Here is a 22,538-nt window from a genome sequence, read left to right as displayed (position 1 = left end):
TACAAAGTTGTTCTCTCTCAAGTCTGGCAGTTTACAAGCTTGGAATCCATGAAATAATACAGAAAAGTGGAGTCATTTTTTGCATCATTAAATGAAATCTATGGGAGGCCATTGTTCTGAGCCCAATTCCTGCACTGGGCTCTAATAAAGCAGACCAAACTGAAGGGAGTAGATTGTTCCAGATGCCACAATATTATGTCAAACCTTAACATGGGCTGGTTTTCAAAAGAACAGGAGAACCACCGCAATCAATCAAAAGGGGCTGAGTCAACCTGAGCAGACACAGTAAGAAAGACTCTGCTGATTTAAACCTATAAAGAAAGTAAATCTGAAATGACCAATCTGCTTTTCAGTTTCCTGTTTCTGCTTTGTCAGCCTTTTTCTGCCTATAAAATCTACCTCCTCGGTTCAGCTATCAGAGCTCCTTCTCTGTTTCATAGTTGAGATACGGCCTGGTTCATGAATCACCAGTCAAAGCCAATTAGGTGTCTATAGCATGAATCACAGTTTACCAGGTCACTAGCTCTGTTCCAAACCCCCAAGTTCTCTCACTATCTTCTTTTGAACATCTCTACCTCTCCCTCTTCCTGCTAGACACACTGACGTACACACTCACCTATTATTTGAGAGATTGAAATCAACTGAACAAGAAAATTGGCTGCAGAAACTTAACTGGCTGATGCCTCCTTTCCTCCTCCTTCCGTCTCTGTATTATCTTTCAACTACCTACTGTGAAGAATTGATGCAAAAAACCAATACTTATTCAACAGGCTAAAAATTACAAAGCCCCACATAGATCCCACCGTCGATAGATCTCTTTGATTTCAAGTTGTAGAGAGAAATATCACAAAGAAAAACACAAACAATGAGAGTACATCAAAGCACCTGTGTCCATTGGAGAGGGGAAAAGGGAAACCTATTATTATAAGAAACAACCAAGAAGAAGAGAAATTGCAGCCAAAGCCATATACACAAGATAAATGTCTCTATCAGATAAACAGCTCTTTTGAATTCATAAACAAAACCTCAAGAATTTCATAGATGTAAACAAAAAAAAATGTTCACCTTAGTACCTTATGCATCTCTGAAGTACCATTTTATACTATTAAATTAGTTAAGAAAATGTATTGTAAATGCTGGTGGGACTTAGATAAAAGAGAAAATTTAATACCACTAAAAATTAGTATAAACTTCCAGAAAAGCAACATGATGAAAAATGTATCTGAAATTGTTAGAGCGTTCATATTGTTGAACCAGTAATGTAACTGAGTTGATACTAATTCTCTCTATATATTTTTTTATTTGTTCTACTTAGTTATACATGACAGCAGAATGCACTTTGATTCGTTGTATACAAATTGAGCACAACTTTTCATTTCTCTGGTTGTACACTATGTAGAGTCACACCATTTGTGCAATTATACATGTACCTAGGGTAATGATGACCTTCTAATTTCACCTTCTTTCCTACCCCCAGACCCCCTCCTGTCCCCTCACTCCCCTCTGCTCAACCCAAAATTCCTCCATTCTTCCCCTGCCCCCCATTATGGATCAGCACCCACATATCATGAAAAACATTTGACTTTGATCAATGCTAATTCTAAGGAAATGATTCAATAGAAGAAAAACTGGTGAAATGTGTTCACTTCAGAATTATTTTTACAACATTGCAAAGTATAACTATAAGCAAACAATTTAACAGAAGCAAAAACTATCTTAGAAGTTGCTCACTGCAGCCTTATGGAATAAAATTGCCTAGAATCCAATTAATACCTCAACATTATAAAAGCTATACATGCTAAACTCAAGGCCAACATCATTCTAAATGGAGAAAAATTGAAAGCATTCTCTCTAAAAACTGGAACAAGACAAGGATGCCCTCTTTCACCACTTCTTTTCAACATTGTCCTTAAAACTTATGTGATTACAAAACATATTAAATTATAGAAAAGAATTGTGCCTTTTTCCTTCAAATCTTCTTAGATTTTTTAACATTTCACTTAAAATAAAAATAATGGTCCCTTTTTGTGAGTACATGCCATAGGCTCTAAGCAAACACTTTCTAGTGAAAGCAAATTTTGTGGTATATTTATTGATCTTAAGAAATTTTTTTTAAAAAGCTCTTCATGGTCACTCTATGATTCATTTTTGGCTTCGTCACTAAGTTTTTGCCAGTGGAACTTTTATGAATTCCACTTCCACGTTAGCCCATAAAACCTGTCCACATGCAAATCTGTGTTGTCTCTTTAGCTAGAGTAGCTTGATACTGACAAGCACATCAGCCTTGGAAGCCATGTGTTGAAGAAGGTACAGTCATAAGGTAGAAGGAGTGGCTCCCCGAATCACTGTTTGGAGGGGAACTGCCTGGTCAATCATTATGAGTTTGTGTTCATCTGCTGAGATGTTTGGTTATATTGGTTAGAGTAGCTGGCTTCACTCTCTCTCTAATATCCCAGGACCAGGAAACAGGATGGAACCCAATCAGAAAAAATTCCAAATTTTAGTTTCTATGCAGATAACCCTCCAATTCTATTGTTTCTCTCCCAATATAAACTCTTCCATTCTCTTATCTTCCTTCTTCCTATTTAGATTTTATTTTTTATCTAAGAAAAAGTTAATAATTTTGATTTCCAATTAGCATGCCAATAAGCACTTGGAAATACCCTATTCAATATCATAAGGAAGAAGACTTATTACTGGACTAATCTGCAATCAGTTCCACCAGGAGGCAGGTGAGCTCCTTCACAGGTGCCGGTGAAGCCCAGGGAAGGGAGCCCTGGGAGCTAAAGACTGTGGGATGCACTCACATGCCAAAAATCTGTTTCCCATGTCTCTCGTGGTTCTAGAGCAAAGAACTTGAATTCAGTGTAGGTACCAAAATATTGGCTCAGAAAATTCCTGAAGTTCAAAGTTTCAAGAAAAGGACAAGAAGCAGCGTGTATTAGCTTTGTGTTTCTGGAACAAAATAGCTGAAAAAAAAAACTTAGAGAAGGAAAGATTTATTTTGCCTTAGAATTTTACAGGTTTCAGTCCATGGTCAGCTGGCACCATTGCTATAAGCCTGTTTGGAGAGCATCGGGGCAGAGAGGGCATGGCCCCACAGAGATGGGGGGGGCCAGGAAGCAGGGGAGACTAAGGTCAGAATCCAGTCCTCAACAGCACACCCCCAAGGACCCACTCCTTTACCCAGGTCTCACCTCCCACACTTTCCACCACATTCCAAAAGACAATTCAAATTATGAGTCATTCTATGGATTAATCCATGAATGAAGCCTAAGCCCCCATGATCTCATCACTTCTGAAATCACCATCTCTGAACATGGCTGCAATGGGGACCAAGCCTTCAACAGGAGTCTTTTGGGGGGATACCTCATATCCAAACAATAATGGAGTTATCAGATTTCTGGCCACTGCCACAAGATTGAATTGTCAGGGCATATGCTCCTCAGCAGGTATGACAATATGTAGAGGACACACTCTAGCTTTGGCCATCTCCTGGGCCACACAGGTATTCCTGATAAGCAGTATGCTCTTTCCTGCTGATTTGGAATCCCTGGCACAGAATTCTGGCAGCTATTAACAATCAGTGGATGGGTGAGATGAGAGGTGGCTGTCCCTGTTACAAAGGCTGGGTATTTTCTCTAAGAATCTTGGCGATTATAGTTTAAAGCTACTACTCTCTGACATCTGGAGGGCCTTTCGGAGTTCACAGAGTGATTTAAGTCTCTTAAAACAATGATAAAAGATCAAACATATGACCTTCTGAGCAGAAAAAATAATTTTTAAATTCTAAAAAATTGCAAATCATGCCATTAACTTTGCCTAATAACACAGAGCAGAAGTATGCAAATTTGAGTCTATAAATAAATTATCAATCCAATTAATTTAATCAGAAGCAAAAGTATTATTTACTTTTACATTTAACTTGTGACACTTGAGAGGTTTCTATAAAAACAACTATTAAATTGCACCTTATTAAAAGTAAACTCTAATATGACAACATTTGCTTTATACCTCCTATCTCATTATCTGGGCTCTGCCCAAATTTCGATCCACATCTTGCACTACTTCTCATAAGATACTTTGGATATCAGCCCATACAGATGTACATAAAATTTTGTCTCAATTCATTCCTGCTGCTGTAACAAAATGCCATAGACTGGATGATTCCTAAATCATTTCTCACAGTTCAGGAGACTGGAAAGTCCAAAAGATGCTGGCAGATTTGGTGTCTGGCAAATGTTCTGCTTACAAAATAGGGTGTTCTCAGAGCGACCTCACATGGTAGAAGGGGAAAAGAGGTTAATAAATAAATAAATAAGAGCACAAACTCACTCCATTAAGAACATTAATCCCATTTCAATCACCTTCCAAAGGACCCACTTTAAGAGGGTTTAAGTTCATCACCTTGGTTTTCAACTTCCAATGTATGAATTTTGAAGGGACACAGTCATTGAAACCATGAAACTTTCCTCTATCCAACTCTTTCAGAACCCTATGCCTTTGCTCAGGCTGCAGTTGCCTCTGCCCAACACACCCAGCCCCTAAGTAAACTTCACGTAATCCTCATAAGACTCAGTTCCAGCCTGCCCTTCTCTGCAGAGTTGTTCCTAAGTCGTTTGCTCCTCTCTTGTGTTCTAGCAGCGTGTTCAAAAAGCACTTGCCACATTAATTTTTAATCACAGGTTGATTTGTCTAAAAAATAAAAAGTTAAGCCTGGTGGTGCACACCTGTAATCCCAGCAATTTGGGAGGCTGAGGCAGGAGGATTATGAGTTCCAAGCCAGCTTCAGAAACTTAGCAAGGCCTTTAGCAATTTAGTGATATCCTGTCTCCAAATAAAATTTAAAAATAAATAAAAAGGCCTGGGATGTAGCTCAGTTGTTAAGCACCCTGGGGTTCAATGCCTGGTACCAAAATAAAGCTCATAAACCTCTCGTGGGCAGGAACAACTTTCCTCTTCACACGCCCTAGCACATTTAGTTGTCTAATAAAAGTTGTTATATGATCGAGTAAATTCTGCAGCTTAGAACTGTTTTGAAAAATGATGCCAAAACCACTTGCTCACCTAACCTGCACCTCTAAGGCTTTGATTTGCTAGAACACAGTGGTATGGTCACAAAATATCATAGAAATTAGATTCGTCAAGACAAGGATTTTCTTTGTCAGTTACAATGTATAAAAGTTTACCAGAAATTCCTAACAAGCTGCTGTGCTGTATGCCATAAGCAAGCATTAACTATGGGAATATCTAGTATATGCTTCCAGAATGCAACCTTCAGTTGATAGAGTTCATCCATTCATTCAATAAAGGTTTCAATACCTACTCTGGGCCAAGCGGTTCTATGTGTTGGAGACAGAATAGAATCCAAGAAAAAAAAGTTTAAAAAAAAAAAAGAAAAAGAAACCAGTAAGCTTCCTTTATTAGTTTTTCATCACTGTGACCAAAATATTTGATAAGAACAACTTAAAGGAGAAAACGTTTATTTTGGACTCAGAGTTTCGGAATCTCAGTCTGTGCCCATTGGACTCCATTGCTCTAAGCCTCAAATAAGGAAGAATATCATGGCAGAAACTTGTACAAAGGAAAGCTGCTCAGCTCATGGCAGTTGGGAAGCATAGAGAAAGAGACAGGACAGGCCCAAGGAGAGATACAGTCCCCAAGGCCATATCCCCTTGACCTACTTTATCCAGCCATGCTCCCACCTGCTCATTGTTACCACCCAGTAGTTCATTGTATTATTAATCCAGCAAATGGATTAATCCACTGATAAGATTATAGCCCTCATATCCAATCTTGTCCCAAACGTCGCACCCCTGAACCTTGCTGCATTGGGGACCACACTTTCAACACAAGAGTTTGGGGGGGGACATTCCAGATCCAACCTTAACACCTGCCCTCGCGGCATTTCCACTCTATAATAGATTTGTACTTTGTCAAGTTTTATTGAAAAGCTACAGAATGCAGTGGCAGGACAAGCCTTGCTATCTTTTAGCAACCCTCCCATGGTTGGAATTTTCCAGGAACAGAAAGCATAGATGAGGCTGCAGCAAAATAGCAGAGAAAAATAAGACAGGACAGTAGGGGAGAAACAGGCAAGGGGGAGGACTTGGTAGGCTACCTAGAGGGAACTCTGAGTTTTACTCTGATGTATGTGAGAAATCACTACAAGGTTTGGAGAGGAGGAGTGAGATTTCACTTTCTTTCTTTCCTGGGAGCCTGTACCAGGGATTGAACCCAGGGGCACTTAACTAGTGAGCCCGGACAGTTGGTCTTCTCCTCCCCTATGGATCCACAGCCCTTTGGGAGTCTGTTCAATGCAATGTGTCAATCAGTCATCTATGTATGTATTCCCATATCTTTTGACCAATGACCCACCACCTAAGAACATATAATTTGTCTTATAAACCACATCTTCACAGCATGCAACAGAGTGCTTCTCATGATCTGTCCCCAATAAATAAATACAGTGGGTTTTAATGGTATATGGCTGCTATAATGGGAATGGTTCTAATATTGAGAAAAGATTTGTGATTGGTTCTCCCATATACACAGGACACCCATACATGTTATTTTTTTCAAATGCATTTTTATAGTCTTTTATTATTATCTTAGTCCATTTAGAACCAAACTACCAACACAATGTACTTTAAAGGTCACATTCAGACACTGTCCATAAATACAAGCTTCTCTTGAGAAATAGTTAGAAAACATTGTAAAATAAATTAAATGCTTTGTTCCTCTGAGGCCAAGACTGTTTTCATTTTCTTGGGCAAATAAAAATATATTGATTTTTCTTTTTTATTTCTGGAAAAATAGAGCAACAGCTCTTTAAAACACACTAGGCAAACTGCTTATGTGCTGCAGACGCCAGATGTCTAAGGGCATTGAATTAGAAAAATTAGTACTATATCCCATCACTTAAGGAGATCTTAAGGGAAAACTGACAAATGTTGTGCTTTGGGAACTGGAGGCTAGCTAGTTATGTTCTGTTTAGCTCTAGAACTGCCTCCAGTACTCACTTCACTGCTGTATATTAACATTATTGGTATAAATGACTTTTTAAAAACTACATTATTGCCTCCAGAGCTTTACTGCACTCCTGTATATTAAAATTATTGTTACAGGGCTGGAGGTGTAGCTCAGTTGTAGAGCAAGAGCTTAGCATCTATGAGGCCCAGGGTTCAATCCCCAGCACTAATAATAAAATAGTTATTGGTGTAGCCTGGTGCAGTGGCACACGCCTGTAATCCCAGTGGCTTAGGAGGCTGAGGCAGAAGGATCATGAGTTCAAAGCCACTCAGCAGAAAGTGAGGCAGTAAGCAACTCAGTGAGAACCTGTCTCTGCATAGAATACAAAATAGGACTGGGGACATGGCTCAGCGGTCAAGTGCCCCTGAGTTCAATCCCCGTACCAAAAAATAAAAAGTTATTGGTGTAAATGTATGTTTTCACTAGATTATAAATTCCTTGAGGGTTAGAGTCCTCTAAATCCTCATTTATAAGTATAAATATGTTTTTCCTCCAAAATCGCAATTTCCTGGAGGGCAGGAAATATCCTTTCTTTATATTCCTCAGAGCTTTAACTTACCAGAGTTATGCACATAGCATTCACTCAAGAAATCCTAAATCCACCTCGCCCTTCGATGACCACTCATTTTGACTCCCCTTTTCTTTGCTAGAGGACACTGAAGCACCCAGTTACTGCCTCTGATTTAAAACCTTGTATCACTTGTAATATAAGTTCAGAAGCTGTACCAGTGATCTAAAATTATAGTAGTTTAATTTTCAAGGGTAAGCTTCCCAAGCCTTATTCCTAAATCTGTCCTACTTGCACAGGTGGCTCTGGGGTACCATGTGTGCTTGTGCAGGATGTGCACTGTACAATCCTGTGGGGCCCTATTCACACTGTGGTCTATGGGAATGACACCCACTGGGCTAACACAGTGTACCCCTACACAGCTGCGTTCAGCAACCCTGCAGCTATTTGCCAGAGGTGCCGAGCCACACCTCTTCATTCTACTGCTCTGCCTTTCCTGAGGAGTTCCAGGCTCTCTCATGTTCTAAGATGGATGGCTGCCATCACGTCCACATTCCAAGGAGAGCCTGGTTACTGGAAGCTGCATGTGTCATTTCTATTCACATTCCATTAGCTGGAACTTAGTCACACAGCCATGCCCAGCTGGAAAAGAGACTGGAAAAATATCTTTATTCTTAGTGCCAAGTGAAAACTGAAAGGTTCAATTACAATAAAAGTAGAGAACAGATCTGGGAGACAGCTGCAAGTCTCCATTACACACCAGAATGCTACCTTTCATTTGGTGAAGATTCTTTGAATTTCTGCAGTCTTTATTACAGCCATCTCTACTCTTTTTTTCTCTGATAGCAGGATGTCTCTCTTTTTTTATTTAGGGGGCAGGGGGTACTGGGGATTGAACTCAGGGGCATTCAATCCACTGAGCCACATCCCCAGCCCTATTTTGCTTAACGCCTCACTTTTGCTGAGGCTGGCTTTGAACTTGCGATCCTCCTGCCTCAAGCCTCCTGAGCCACTGGAATTACAGGCGTGCACCACTGCGCCTGGCCCCGCCCTTAATTTCATGTCTTTGCCTTAACTGTTCTTTACTCCCAGCTCAAAAATGCCCATTCCCTCATTCATTACCCAACTCCTTTTCCTTTCCATATATTAACTTATACTACCTAAATTTTTGTTTTAATGCAATATGCATAAGGTGAAATATATATGTCTTACAGATCCCACTGAATGAATTTTTATACCTGTATATAACTATTGTGGTAGGCAAAACTTTGGATGCCTGCCCTTCACCTCCTGGTGTCATGTCTGTGAATAGGTGACAACTAATGACTCCGTTGATGAGCTATAGCTGCTTTGAAGATGGACAGGCTCCCATGAGATGGAATGCTGTGACTTGGAACAGCCCAGAGCAGACAAGAGCAGCTCTGAACTGATACTCAGCAAGGAAATGGAGAGCCTTGCCTGAAGCTGCAAGAAACTGAAGTCCACCAAAACCCAGTATGAGTGTGGAACTGAACTTTTCCTCAGAGTCCCAAGGTCAGAGTCCAGGGCAACTGATGATGTCAGTCTTGTGAGTTCCTAAGCAGAAAAACCAGCTAAGCAATTAGACCCTCAGACCTACAGAACCATGAGACAATAAATTCATGTTGTTTTAAGCTACTAAATTTGTAGTCATCTGTTATGCTGCAAAAGAAAGCTGGGATATTCCTGAGATACTCCACATCAAGATTTGGAATGTCTCTAGCACATTATGCCTCCTTAGTCAATGATTCCCCCCGACCAAAGGTCACCATATTATGATTCCAGTCATCACAACTTACTTTTGCCTGCTTTTTGAGCTTTGTTTACCTGAACTCATACAGAATGTGCTTTCTTCTTTTTTTTTAGTACTGGGGGGTTGAACTCAGGGGCACCTAACCACTGAACCACATCCCCTGTCGTTTTTATATTTTGAGACACAGGGCCTCCCTAAGTTGATGAGGCTGGCTTTGAACTTGCAAACCTCCTGCCTCAGCCTCCTGCACTCCAGGATTATGGCCATGCACCACCATACCGTTTACTCTTTTTAGATGGTTGCGTTGTCTTCAGTTTGGGTTACAGTAAAGAATGCTGTTTTAAATATTCTTTTAAACATATTTTCGTGGACATATACACTGTTTCTCTTGGGTACATATCTAGGAACAGAACTGCTGGGTCTTGGGGCAGACACATCTATATAGTTATAACAGATGTTTCTAGTTTTCCAAACTCACCCTTCTACCAGACGTACACCGAGAGTTCCTGTTGTTCCACATCTTCACAGTAAATTTTAATTTTAGCCATTTTAGTTTTCATTTCTCTGATAGCTCATGATTTTGTAGATTTTCATATGCTTACTGAAATCTGCACATGCTCTTTTGTTGAACTCTTTTTCTCTTTGACTTTATAGTTCTTCCTTTTAGATAGGAGTCCCTTGTTGGGCTTATGTACTGCAGATATTCTCCCAAGTTGTAGAGAAAAGAAGTCTGCTAATAAACAGAAGTTCCTCATTTTAATAAAGCCCAATTTGTTTATTTCCTTTTGTGCCTAGTGTTGTGTTCTGCTTGAGAAATCTTTTTATGATCCTGAGGCCATAAAGATGTTCTCCGGTGTTTTCTTCTAGGAGTCTGATTTTTAATTTTCAAATTTAGGCCTTTGATTTATATCACATTAAATTTTGTGTATGACGTGAGATAGAAAATCAGGTTCATATTTTTTTCCCTACTAGATTAGCTAGTTGGTCCAGCACTGTTATTGAGAAGATCATCTTATTATAAATAAAACTTATAATAGTTTTATTCCAGATCCTTTTTGTCCATCTTTGCTCCAGTACCATAGTATCTTAATGGCTGAAGCATAAAATAAGGCTTGCTATTTGGTTAATCTTGTAAAATTCTAGAGACTTCTTCAAGATCATCATGACTATTCTTACCCTTATACCCTTCAATATAAATTGTAGAATCTAAAAATTTATATAAATAAAAAAGTGTTCCTGGGACTTCATTGAACCTATAGATCAACTTGAGGAGAACTCTCTTAACAATATTTGCCTCATCTATGAACATGTTCTATTTTATTTTTTTCCTATTTGTTTTCTCCATTTTAACTAATTTCTGTAGATTCTATGTAGAAATTTGCCTATCTTTTGTTTTACTGCAACAGTAAACAATATTTTTATATATCATTTTGGTTGCTGCTAATATATGGAACATACTTTTGTATTGACCTTGTATTCAGTAAACAGAATTTCTAAGTTCACTTCTTAGTGCTGTTATGAATTATCTACTATTTCTACATACACAGTATCATCTACAAATAATGACAGTTCTCTTTCTTCCTCATTCTTAGACTCCACCTCACACCTTACTGCATTAGTCAGGAGACCTCCTCAAGACTGACTTCAATAGAGAAAACACTTGTTACAAGAAGAGCAATCAGTATATCTCACTCTTCAGTATGATAGCTACTATAGACTCCGTAGAGATAATAGTTTAATAGATTAAGAAAATTCCCTTTTATTCTTTTGCAGAACAGGGAAACTCTATTCAAGAGTTTAAGGAAATGAGGTACTTTTGAGACATCCAGGATCCCTTTCTAACCTCTCTTGAGGCTTCTTCAGGTGCATATGGATTCAATATCCTCTCTTACAAACTCTGGGACTCAATCCTTAGAGTATAAATTTAAGATGTTTATCTTCATCTGTGATCACAATATTTTCGTTGATTATAAATTATTATTTTATAAACATTAATCTCCCCTTCCTTATTAAAACTTTAGATTTATAAGAACAATACATTGAAGTGGAGAAGCAGAAGTAGATAACAATATATTTCATGGAAAACACAGCTAGTGTAGAAAATGACCACCAAGGCAATTCAAATGTAAATTTATGCTGCTCATAATTAAATTATTATTAAATATTTTCTTTATACAATGTTTTAGGTTTAGTGTTGACTACAAGAAACGTATCAGTTCCTCACAGGCCATAAAGATTTCCTAGCACTAGGATTAAAAAAATAACAATACTCTTTAGCACTTGTTAAATGGGTCATGTAAAGAATACTATCCATAACTCTGGAGGAAATGCAGGAGATAGCCAGCAACTACTTTCTATAGTTTTTCTCAAGGTCAACAAGCAGCATGATTCCAAAGAAAATTTCATAAGCTCCCAAATATTTAATGACATTCTTCCCCTGATAGTCTACTAATGTTCCTCGTTGACCCACAAGGCAAGGGGAACCCCAAAACTTTCTTCAAATGCATTTGTAATTCCCTCAGCTGGTATTGCTTGTTTTAAATGAGTTGTGCAATAGATATTTTAGTTGTAATTAATTTCTGGCAAAATCTTCCTCACTTCTTGTGATTGATCAAAGATTATTTTAAGTTATTTATTACTCTTCCCCTTGAGAGTTAGCTTAATCACCCCTTCCTTTGAGTGTAGGCTGGCCCTGATCTGACTAATCAATAGCAAATGGCACAAGTGATTGAAGGCCAGTTTTAGGACTAAAATTTTTTTCAAAATACGTTTATTAGTGACTTATAATTATACATAATAATTGGATTCATCATGCCATATTTACACATGCACATATCATAATTTGATTAAGGGCACAAATATTTGTAAGGGAAGTTACCTCTTCCTCTTGGGATACAGTCTCTCAGAACCCACCCACTCTGCAGAAGCTCACGCCACACAAAAGTCATGTACAGGTAATCAGTAGCAAGTCCTAGCTGAACCCCCAGATGACAGCATTAAATGCCAGCCATGCATTCAAGTCACCATGATGGTTCTAGCCCAACTGAGTCCCCAGGAATTGAAGCCTCCTCTGCAATCACTTGGAGCAAGAACACCTTCCCAACTGGCCAATTCAATTTGGCAGGAGGATGTCGAGAGATCGTAAAAAGCAGGTTGTTTTAAGCTACAAAGTTTGGGGTGATTTCTTAATTCAGTCTATATAAATAATTCCCCACTCGTATTTCAGTTCATTGCCTGCAGTCCTGCTTCTGTCACGAACACTCCCAAGAACCTGTTCTGGTCGAGTCTGCAACTGAATCAAACACTGACAAACATAATACGCATCTTTCTGTTCTTGCCACAGTGAACTTCTTGCTGCATTTGATTACTGACCACTCCCTCTTAAAAAAATTCAATATGTTCACATGGTTCAAAACTAGGAAATTTAAAATGGTGTTAATAGTGAGAAGTCTCTTCTTGATTTTTTTTTCCATGCCTGGTCAATTCCTCTCCCAATCCCCCAACCCCGGAGGATTAATAACTATCATTTTTTTTAGGAGTCTACGTTTCTACATGTATACACAGACACACTTACATGTATATCTCTAAATATATGTACACATTATATGTAAAAGTGTGTATATGTTTTTTTCCCTTCCAGTTTTTAAACAAAACATCTTATATGCACTATTCTGTCCCCCCGTCTTTATTTTTTTGCCCTTAAGAACACATTTTTATACATAGTTTTAAATATAAGGAAATCAAATTTAAAACATTAAAAAGTTTTTACCATATTGATAGTTCCAGATTACAATGCTGTATGCCCCTGTGAAGATTTTTCTAAAACATATAGAGAATATCTTTCCTTCTCCCATAATAGTGATTGGACATCTACATAACCTTGATATGAAAAAATGACCTGAAATATACAATGCACAGCATTTCCTTCAGGTGGGAGAAGACAGAACATGTTCCATGAATGCTGTTAGAATAATGTGAGATCTCTGGAGGCAGAAATAAAAGCAGATCCCTGCCTTACACAACAAACACTCAAAAATTCAAATGAAAGAAAATTACACCAGACATAAAAGAATACAATAGAAGAAAGTGTACTTGTGATTTTGCATTGTCTAAGTCTTCATAAGCAAAACATAAAATCGGGGGAAAGACGGAAAATTCTGTACACAAAATCTTGAATGCCCTCTAAAACAAAAGGCATCATAAACAAAGCTGTATTTGAGCACCAGACAGAAAACACATGACAAAGAATGCACACACACAACTTACAGATGCACCTGTAAACCACTTAAAAAGACTTGAGATTCCAAGAGAACAGTAGGTAGACATTGTGGGTGAACAAATCACAAAAAACAAAAAGAAAAAAAGAAAAAAACACAAATAACCAATAAACATTAAAATTTGTTCAATTTTAATAATCAGATAAATACAGATTGGAAAATAATGAAAACATTTACATTGGTTAGTGTACTATGAAGAAATGTATTCCCATGCCTTGCTTGTAGGTTTGAACTGATACATCTTTTTTGGAGTATAGTTTAGCAGCGCCTATCAGAACTTAAAATATGTGTTCTACCAGTGTAACTCCACATCACATACAACCAGAAGAATGGGAAATTAGACTCCATGTATGTATAATATGTCAAAATCCATTTTACTGTCATGTGTAACTTACACACACTTACACACACACACACACACACACACACACACACATATCCACCTGTACAAAGTGATGAGATACTTTGCCTGTTAGTGAACTTGACACTGATTCAGTGTCAAAATGTTTATTTGTAATAATATATATCTCATTTTATTTTAAAACGATTTAAATAATAGATGGTTTAGTAATAATGTATTTCAGTGGTCAGATCAAAGTTATATTGATATGACTCTATCACCACCATTTTATAACACATGGCTATTTTTTGGGTACCTACCAATAAACCATAAGCAAAAATGCCTATCAATGGAGAAATACGTACTTTAATATTCTTCAACTGCATGTAATTACACATACGTACGTACATTAACCTCCAAGACACTGTGAGCAAAATAGTAAAATCATAAAGTATGCATAGATTAATCACATTTATTTAACCACCTGTGTGAGTGTGTTTCCACATAAGTATGTGGGTGAAGAGAAAGAGATGAAAGAGTTATTAATGCCCTAAGAATTAGGATGAAGAAAAGAATTAAAGAGCAACACTCAACTCTGTCATTCATCATTTGAATTTTGTTTTTTCTGACAGCCAATAGAAGCTCCAATGTTCCCACTAAAACCAGGGAACTTTCAAGCATATAACCACAACAGTCAGACCATTTGACTTTGTTCTAACCAATTTAATCATCTGGTGTTTCAGATTAGGGGCAAAAATGGTAATTTGAAATCTATATTGTACATACCATCAAGGATGAAAGGGATTTACATCTACTTTTTTAAAATGGGGTCTTTGTTGTTTTGTTTGGTACTGGGGAGTGAACCCAGGGGTGCTTTACCATTGAGCAACACGGCCAGCCCTTTTTATTTTTCATTTTGAGATAAGGTCTCCCTAAATCGCCGGGATAGCCTTGAACTTGCAATCCTCCTGCCTCAGCCTCCCGAGCAGCTGGAATCACAGATGTGCCCACCGCACCTAATAGGGCCTTTAGACAATAAGCTTAAGTATTTCAGAAAATCATCTTATTGTTAATGATGGTAAATTAATGAAGCAGTTCTGAACAAGATTATTTCAACATATTCTGATTAATGAACTTCTCATTTGAGAAACCTATAAAACTTTAATATTCTTCAATTAATACCATACACACAAATTATTAACAATATACAGACACATAAAAGGGTCTCCTATTGTAAAGAGCAGTCACACACTCCATTCCTGGGACTCCTGTCAGTGGAGCAAAGGCCCCTCTTCCCTCCCAGGGGAGCCACGATGTAAAACTCTCATTTGAAAAACAGTGAAAATCATGACCAGCAGATAACATATATATACAAAACGAGACCAACTTATAGGTAGATCCTTTCCACTATTCTACTAAATAAAGCTAGAGACTTGTAATTCAAGAAAAGGAAAAGACCTGGGCTTGGTGGTGCATGTCTGTAATTCCAGAAGCTTGGGAGGATGAGGCAGGGGAATCTTGAGTTCAAAGCCAGCCTCAACAATTTTTTTTTTTTTTTTGTACTAGGTATTGAACTCAGGGCACTCAACCACTGAGCCACATCCTCGGCTCTATTTTGTATTTTACTTAGAAACAAAGTCTCACTGAGTTGCTTAGCAGCCTCGCTTTTGCTGAGGTTGGCTTTGAACTCATGATCCTCCTACCTCAGCCTCCTGAGCTGCTGGGATTAGAGGTATGCACCACTGCATCCTGCCCAGCCTCAGCAATTTAGCAAGGCCCTATGCAACTCAGGACACCCTGTCTCTAAATAAAATATTAAAAAGGGCCCCTGGGTTCCAAAAACAAAAACAAAGATATGGAAAATAGTTAAAAATAGGCAATACTTCAAATTAATGGAAGTAGGAAATACAGCACAAAAACCTGTAAGCAAAACCATCCTCCATAACTGATGCTTAATTCTTCCCAAGAAATGGGTTTGATATGATTTAAGAAATCTCACCTGATAAAAGTTGTTATAAAATCATTAAAAGCAACAATGTCCTTAATAACAACTCATACTTATTGGGTACTTATGTCGGCCAACCTCTGTGATCCATATTTATAGATGGGTCCTGCTTGCTCCTCAGACAACTGCCTTCCCCACTTTACAGATGAGGGACTTGGAGGCTTAAAACAGTCGAGTACTTCTTCCTGAATCTTACACAAGTTTCACTCCCAAACCTCAGTACATCCCCATTCTAGGACTAAGCATGGTTAATGAGAAAATTTTTAAAAACCTGCCATCCAAACCTAATATCAACATCCTAAGATAGTTTATGGTTTTAAAATTTTGTTAGTGTTTCCCAAGAAATATAGCCATATACTTTTTTTGAGGGGTGGATGGAGTTGGGGATCAAACCCAGTATTACATGTACTCTACCACTAGGCTACACCCCCTACCCTAATTCATATATATGTATGTATTTTTCCCCCAGTACTGGGGATTGAACCTGAGGCACTTTACCACTGAACTACATCCCCAGACTTTTTAAATTTTATTTATTTAAGACAGGGTCTCACTATGTTGCCAAGGCTGACCTTAAACCTGTGATCCTCCTGCCTTAGCCTCCCAAGTTGGTGGAATTACAGAAATGTGCCCCCACATCTTGCTCATTATGTTAGGGAACATCAGCAAATTCAGAAAGTTAGGGGTTGTTATGTTTTCTCTCAAACGTAAAGCTAGAGAGGAAAAGGGAAAAGAAAGATGGCAGGAGTGAGACCTCATGAAAATGGAAGACCAGTAGAGGAAACGGATCAGGAGGAGAGAGGAGAGGTGAGAAAGGAGAGATCCTGGGGAAAAATACTGACCATATTATATTGTTGTTATGTACATGTACAAAAATTGTGTGCATGTAACAATGCATCCCACTATGTATAATTACAGTACAAAATTAAAAATATGAAAAGTTTAAAAATAGCAAAGAAAAAGCTACGTTCATATCTACCTTTTGCTACCAACCTGTTACTGTATTTTATACAACTTACTACAGACAGTATCACCTCTACTGCAATAAAACCTAATCTGAAATTGGGAACGTTCTGAAATTTTAAATTTTCATGAAAGATGTAAATTACTTTTAATGCCTTGAATTCAGTTTCTCTATAAAATATCTGATACGTTAATTTTGGAATTGAAAAATGCCAGATTTGGAAACTAATGCTTCATATACAAGTAATAAAGTTGTGGCATTGAGAAAGGTTGATGTCCCAAAATGCATGCTCTTTGAGCTGAAAACTGACATTTTCTCTTCCTGAGACTTAGCGTAAATTAATATTTCCACTTCCTCATTCTTCAGATTAATTTCTGTTCTAAGGGTTTTAATAAACTTCAGTTAAAGTTTAACTCAATAAAACCAGATCCTGAACACATTAATTTAGCCACAAATCTATTTTAATCAACATGTGATTAAATTTAAAATCATCCAGGAAAACAAATCATTACTTTGTCATGAATATTTCCCCCAAACAGAAGCATATACAATTCCCACAATCTTGAATACATTCTTCTAAGATGTGTGTCTCTTGGGGAAGGCTTATTTTTAAAAAAGTACTGGAAGTTCTATTCAATTAACAGTAGCCCTATACAAAAATCTGTTAACAGAACTTCATAATAATGTCCATTATTTCATGTTATTATTAAATCCAGTACAATATAAAAGCTGGCTGGAATTTACTATCGTTCTCTCTCTTATGCTTAAGTGAATGTGATAAGCTGTATGGGCATAAAATATACTGAAAGGGCACCTAAAAAAATATCTTACTTCATAGGATGTAAATATCACGTTTCTTATTTTTTATACGTATAAAACTATAGAGCTTGTTTTGATAAGAAACAAAAAGGAATGACTATAGAAATACTGACTCTTTTCAATTCTATTAGGTACACTGACGATGGCATTAGGAAGACATCATCTCTCCTGCCCTTGACCTTTCTCTGTTGCTGTTTCTTAAGGGTAAGACAACCAAACTGCCTGCAACAGGTGCCAAGTAAGTTGCTAAAAAATGTGGATTTCTCAGCCTCAGTCATTGGTCTAAAATCTTTAAGGGAAGGACGCTGGGGTTCTCAGATGACTCTTATAAAAGTGATGATCTGAAAACCACTTTTCTATAATCATTATCCTCAAAGTGAAGCCACAGAGTGTTGAGTGGTTTTAAAAATTATTTCAAATATTTGAATTGTATAAATTGCTTAAAAAATAAAGAGTAATTCAATATCATGAAACAAGAAATAAAAGAATTTTTACAGCAATCTCAATCTTGCATTGTATATAATTTCAGCAAGACAGAATAACATGGTAAGAGTATACAGCAACGTAGAACCAAATGTTGTAGTTAAAAATTTTTAAGCAAAACCAAAGTACATTAATTAATCACAGTCTAATCTAGTGGCATAAAAGTCAATATAAAGGTAGAGTTAATAATATGCCTGGAAACTGTGTATGTATAAAGAATTTAGTGCTTTTTAAGCACTAAAAAACAGATATTGATCTTCATGTATCTGAGCACAGACATACTAATCTAGTTTAAAAAATATCCTCATGTCCTACTTCACAAACAAACTCCTATAAATTAGAACAAAAACTTTCTAATATTAAAATACCTAGGAATTGGGGCTGGGGTTGTAGCTCAGTAGCTGAGCACTTACCTCACACATGTGAGGCACTGGGTTCAATCTTCAGCATCACATAAAAAAATAAATAAATAAAACAAAGCTATTGTGTCCATCTATAACTAAAATATTTTTTATTACCTAGGTATTACTCTGAAACCAAAATATTTTTTTTTAAATTCTACAACATCAAAGTCAGCTAATGTCTTTGTTCTTAGAAAATACACACTAAAAAAACTGGGGATTATGTTTTCAACTTGCTCTCGAATGGTTCAAAACATAGTTTGGAAAGAGAATGAGAGAATGCTACAGCAAACGTGTAAAGTGGTGGGGGAATTCAAGCAAAGTTCACTTCATAAAGGCTCTACTATTTTTGCAACTTTCTTTCGTTTAAAATTATTTCAAAACAAAAAGTGAACAAAAACAAAAAAAAAAACCCTTGTAACTGAAACACTAAAAATCTAAGATCTTTAAAATATACTTTTTAAGCTTCACATCTACAGGAATTACTTATGTCTACTTAAATATCTTATAAATTTAGACTAAAGTATGAACTGAATTTTTCATTCAATTCAATGCCTTCATACTAGAAACTACAAAGCTGTGTTGCTTTTTTCTCTCCACTCTGTGTGATCCAAATCTATATGAATATGAAAGAGAAATGTCTATAAGTGTTGCATATTTATTTGAAGAAATTTTCAGATGTTGCTTTTTATAGTTTTTTTTCCTTCCACGATCCCTTAATAATTTCTCAGTCTCATAATTTTTAATTGATTTTAAGTTGATTTGAAAGTGGTTCTAAGCCAGAATAGTGTTTAGTGTTATCCAGATACACATGTAATAAGAACCCCATCACCTCATACTATCAACACATTATATTTTGTTAAAAGCATTAATAATTATTTTGCAATATGATTTGCTAACTAATGTAACCTGGTAATTATATAAAGGTTTACTGTGTAGGGTAGAGGAGAGAAGATCGGAGGAAGATGTTAATTCCCTACAAAGGTAGCTGGCATAGAGTAGGCACAAAATAAATATTTGTGTGTGGGGGAAGGATTATTGAAAGATTTTATATTGCTTGCGATGTATCACTAGAAACCATGAGATACCAAAAAGATGATTAAAAGTCTAAGCATGCAAAAAAAAAAAAAAAAAGGGCTGGGGTTGTGGCTCACTGGTAGAGCCTTGAATGTGTGAGGCACTGGGTTCAATTCTCAGCACCATATATAAATAAAAAATAAAGATTTGTAAACAACTAAAATAAATAAAATTTTAAAAAACAAAAAACAAACCAAAAAAAAAGCTTTTAAAATCTATAGATGCCAAGTAACAAAGAAAGATTTTTGGTTGAAGTGATTTTCTTACATTTATTTTGGCATGCTTTTTTGTAGGTTAAAAGATCAGGGATGCACTCTATTAATATCAAATTAAAACATTAGAACATTTCAAAAATTGCATGATACAATATATCAAGCTGTAAGCTATGAAAAACTAAAAAACAACCAGAATTTTAGCAAATACCATCACCAAATACAATTGAAAGTTGCTAGTATCAAAATTTTTTGACATGTTTTCCAAATGCCACAGTCTACAGAAAATTGAATTCAAATTCTATTTGATTCAAGCCCTGACTTGATGATTGAAAGTTGTGAAGACTGGGAGAAATTCAAAAGGACATGCCATCATAGGAAACAATGCAAAGGAATTTCAAATACTTTTTCTTTTTAAAATCCAACTACCATTTAGCATTTTATCTTCTACACAAATGACAGTTTAGAATTGGCTGAATAGAGAAGATAACCAACTAAATCTAAAGTTCAGATATGTTTTAAGAATATTAACATAGGTCAGCAAATGGTTTCATGAATTTTCACTTTTATTAGTTAATCACAATTCCTCCTTCAAGATATTCCACAACTTAAGGGGGAAATGTATTATAATTGTTTGGGGACTACAGATGAATCAGTATAAATTTTAGGAGTCTGACTTAAAATATTTTTCACAAGACAAGCGCTTTTCATAAAATGAATACATGAATCTCTTAAGCTATGTTACTAAATGGGGGAAAATGAAAAATTCTTCCATATAAAAATTGAAGATGAAAACTCATCAAGCAGTATAAGACCAGAATGAACAGTAGCGTGTTGAGACTTAGTAAACTAGTATGTACTACTCATCACATTCAGCTGCAGAGGAAACATTAAAATGTAATGTAACAAAAGAAATAGCACCTTTGAAAAATCAAGTTATTTAAAATAAGTTTGCAAAACTATTCTGAACTCCAAACTCTACATGAAAAAAAAAATTGTTAAGGAGACAGTAACACACAATCAAGCTATTTTGAGAAGTGTAATGTTACATGTGGATTGTAAATGTAAACAATATAGAATATTAAAGCTAAAACCATATCTAGATATCCACAGTATGTAAAAAGTTCCTTTTCTTTTAGAGATGTATTTATTTCCTCTAAACTTGGGTCAGTAAATCTGCATACCATAATATGAGGGAAACTTTCAAAGGACCTACTTAAGAAGTGAAACAGTAGAGAGGTATGCTCAATGTATCTTTTCATTAAACACGAAGACAAGAGCTTTATTACAAGACTTTATGCTATTCAATGGAACTCAAAATAAAGTGAGTCTGTTTCAGGTCATAATTGGTAACTGAATCATGTAAGTACCACCAGGGATCATCAGAACATGATTTTTATAAAATAATTCCATGGGATAAAGCAGACTTTCTCAATCAGAGATCTGAGCACATCATGATCAGACATTGTAATTTTTTCCTACCATGGGGACAAAGTATATACTTACTTTTTCCTAACCTCTTAAAATCCTTCTAGTTGAAAAAGTCTTTTAAAGGTTCATTCAAATTAAAAAATGCTTAATAAGCAATCTGAATGGCCTAGAAATATTTTCAAAGACTATTTCCCAGGGCTGGGGATGTAGCTCAGTGGTAGAGCACTTGCTCAGCATGTATGAGGCCCCCAGTTCTATCCCCAACATTGCAAAAAAAGAAATTATCAAACTCTGATATCCACTTGAATATTTTTGATTTTTACACTGTTACATCAAAATTCTTACCATAGTAAATGATGTTCCCAATTGAAAATATTGTTATTAATCACAAATCCTTACTCATAACTTGAAAAAATAGATCATGAGTTCCAATATATTCTTAATAAGTTACTATAATTTTGTATCTACCTTCATTTATAAATACCACACAAATGTCACTGTAGGTATCTTAACGTTATATCATTAAACTAATCTGTAGAGATTGATTTTAAAAGCATTGAGCATAAGTTGCAAAAAAAAAAAAGTAAAGTAAAAAGCCCCCTGCCCCCAGGTAATACACCTAGTTATTTTCTAAATGATCAACATCTACCCAGGAGCTCATAATAACTATACAGTTTTTTCTAAAACAATAGACTTGGCACAATATGAAGACAAATATTGGCAAACACCATTAGTCTCAGGTTATATTTTAAGAAACAATAATACATTGCATGATATTTCATGAAGTTCTTTATTCTTGTTATTAAAAGTTGGACTCAAGTAATCCTGGTTATTCTGGAAAAGCACCTTGTTTGTAGGGATCATTTAATCATCCTTTTCTACAATCACCTCTCCATGAAGCACCTTTCTTCTTTGACGTAACATATGAAAATAGAGTTGTGGAAACACTTAATTGAAAAAAGAAAACAAAGAAAGATAAGCTATTGCTTTAAATTGTTTATGCCTGAAACCTGTTAAATGTGGCAGTGTTTGGAATAAAGCATGCTGTTTATCATTGCTAACCCCCTAACATTTATGAAGCTCTAGGCAAAAGTACTAACAGAGGTCTATGCACTACAGGTCTAAACATTTTAATGCAATAAACTTTTAAGAATGTTTTTGTTTGTTTTGCGTTTAGCAAACTTAAACATCTTGAGAAATACACCTTCTTAATGATCA

The 22,538-nt window shown here is 36.3% G+C and overlaps 1 protein-coding gene across 1 annotated transcript in view; it reads right to left on the bottom strand.

The window, feature by feature from the left end:
- Positions 1 to 13,696: 13,696 nt before the first annotated feature.
- Hacd1 (3-hydroxyacyl-CoA dehydratase 1) overlaps positions 13,697 to 22,538 on the bottom strand; it is a 29,939-nt gene continuing 21,097 nt past the window's right edge. The window contains exon 7 of the mRNA XM_078023353.1: positions 13,697 to 22,267. Within this exon, the coding sequence (XP_077879479.1) occupies positions 22,185 to 22,267 (83 nt within the window). The 3' untranslated portion in view covers positions 13,697 to 22,184. The remainder of the gene's footprint in view (positions 22,268 to 22,538) is intronic.

The sequence above is a fragment of the Ictidomys tridecemlineatus genome, chromosome 10 (assembly GCF_052094955.1).
Source record: "Ictidomys tridecemlineatus isolate mIctTri1 chromosome 10, mIctTri1.hap1, whole genome shotgun sequence".
NCBI classification, from domain to species: Eukaryota; Metazoa; Chordata; class Mammalia; order Rodentia; family Sciuridae; genus Ictidomys; species Ictidomys tridecemlineatus.
The sequence above is the reverse complement of the archived record's forward strand: the minus strand, read 5'-3'. Positions and strand labels throughout refer to the sequence as shown.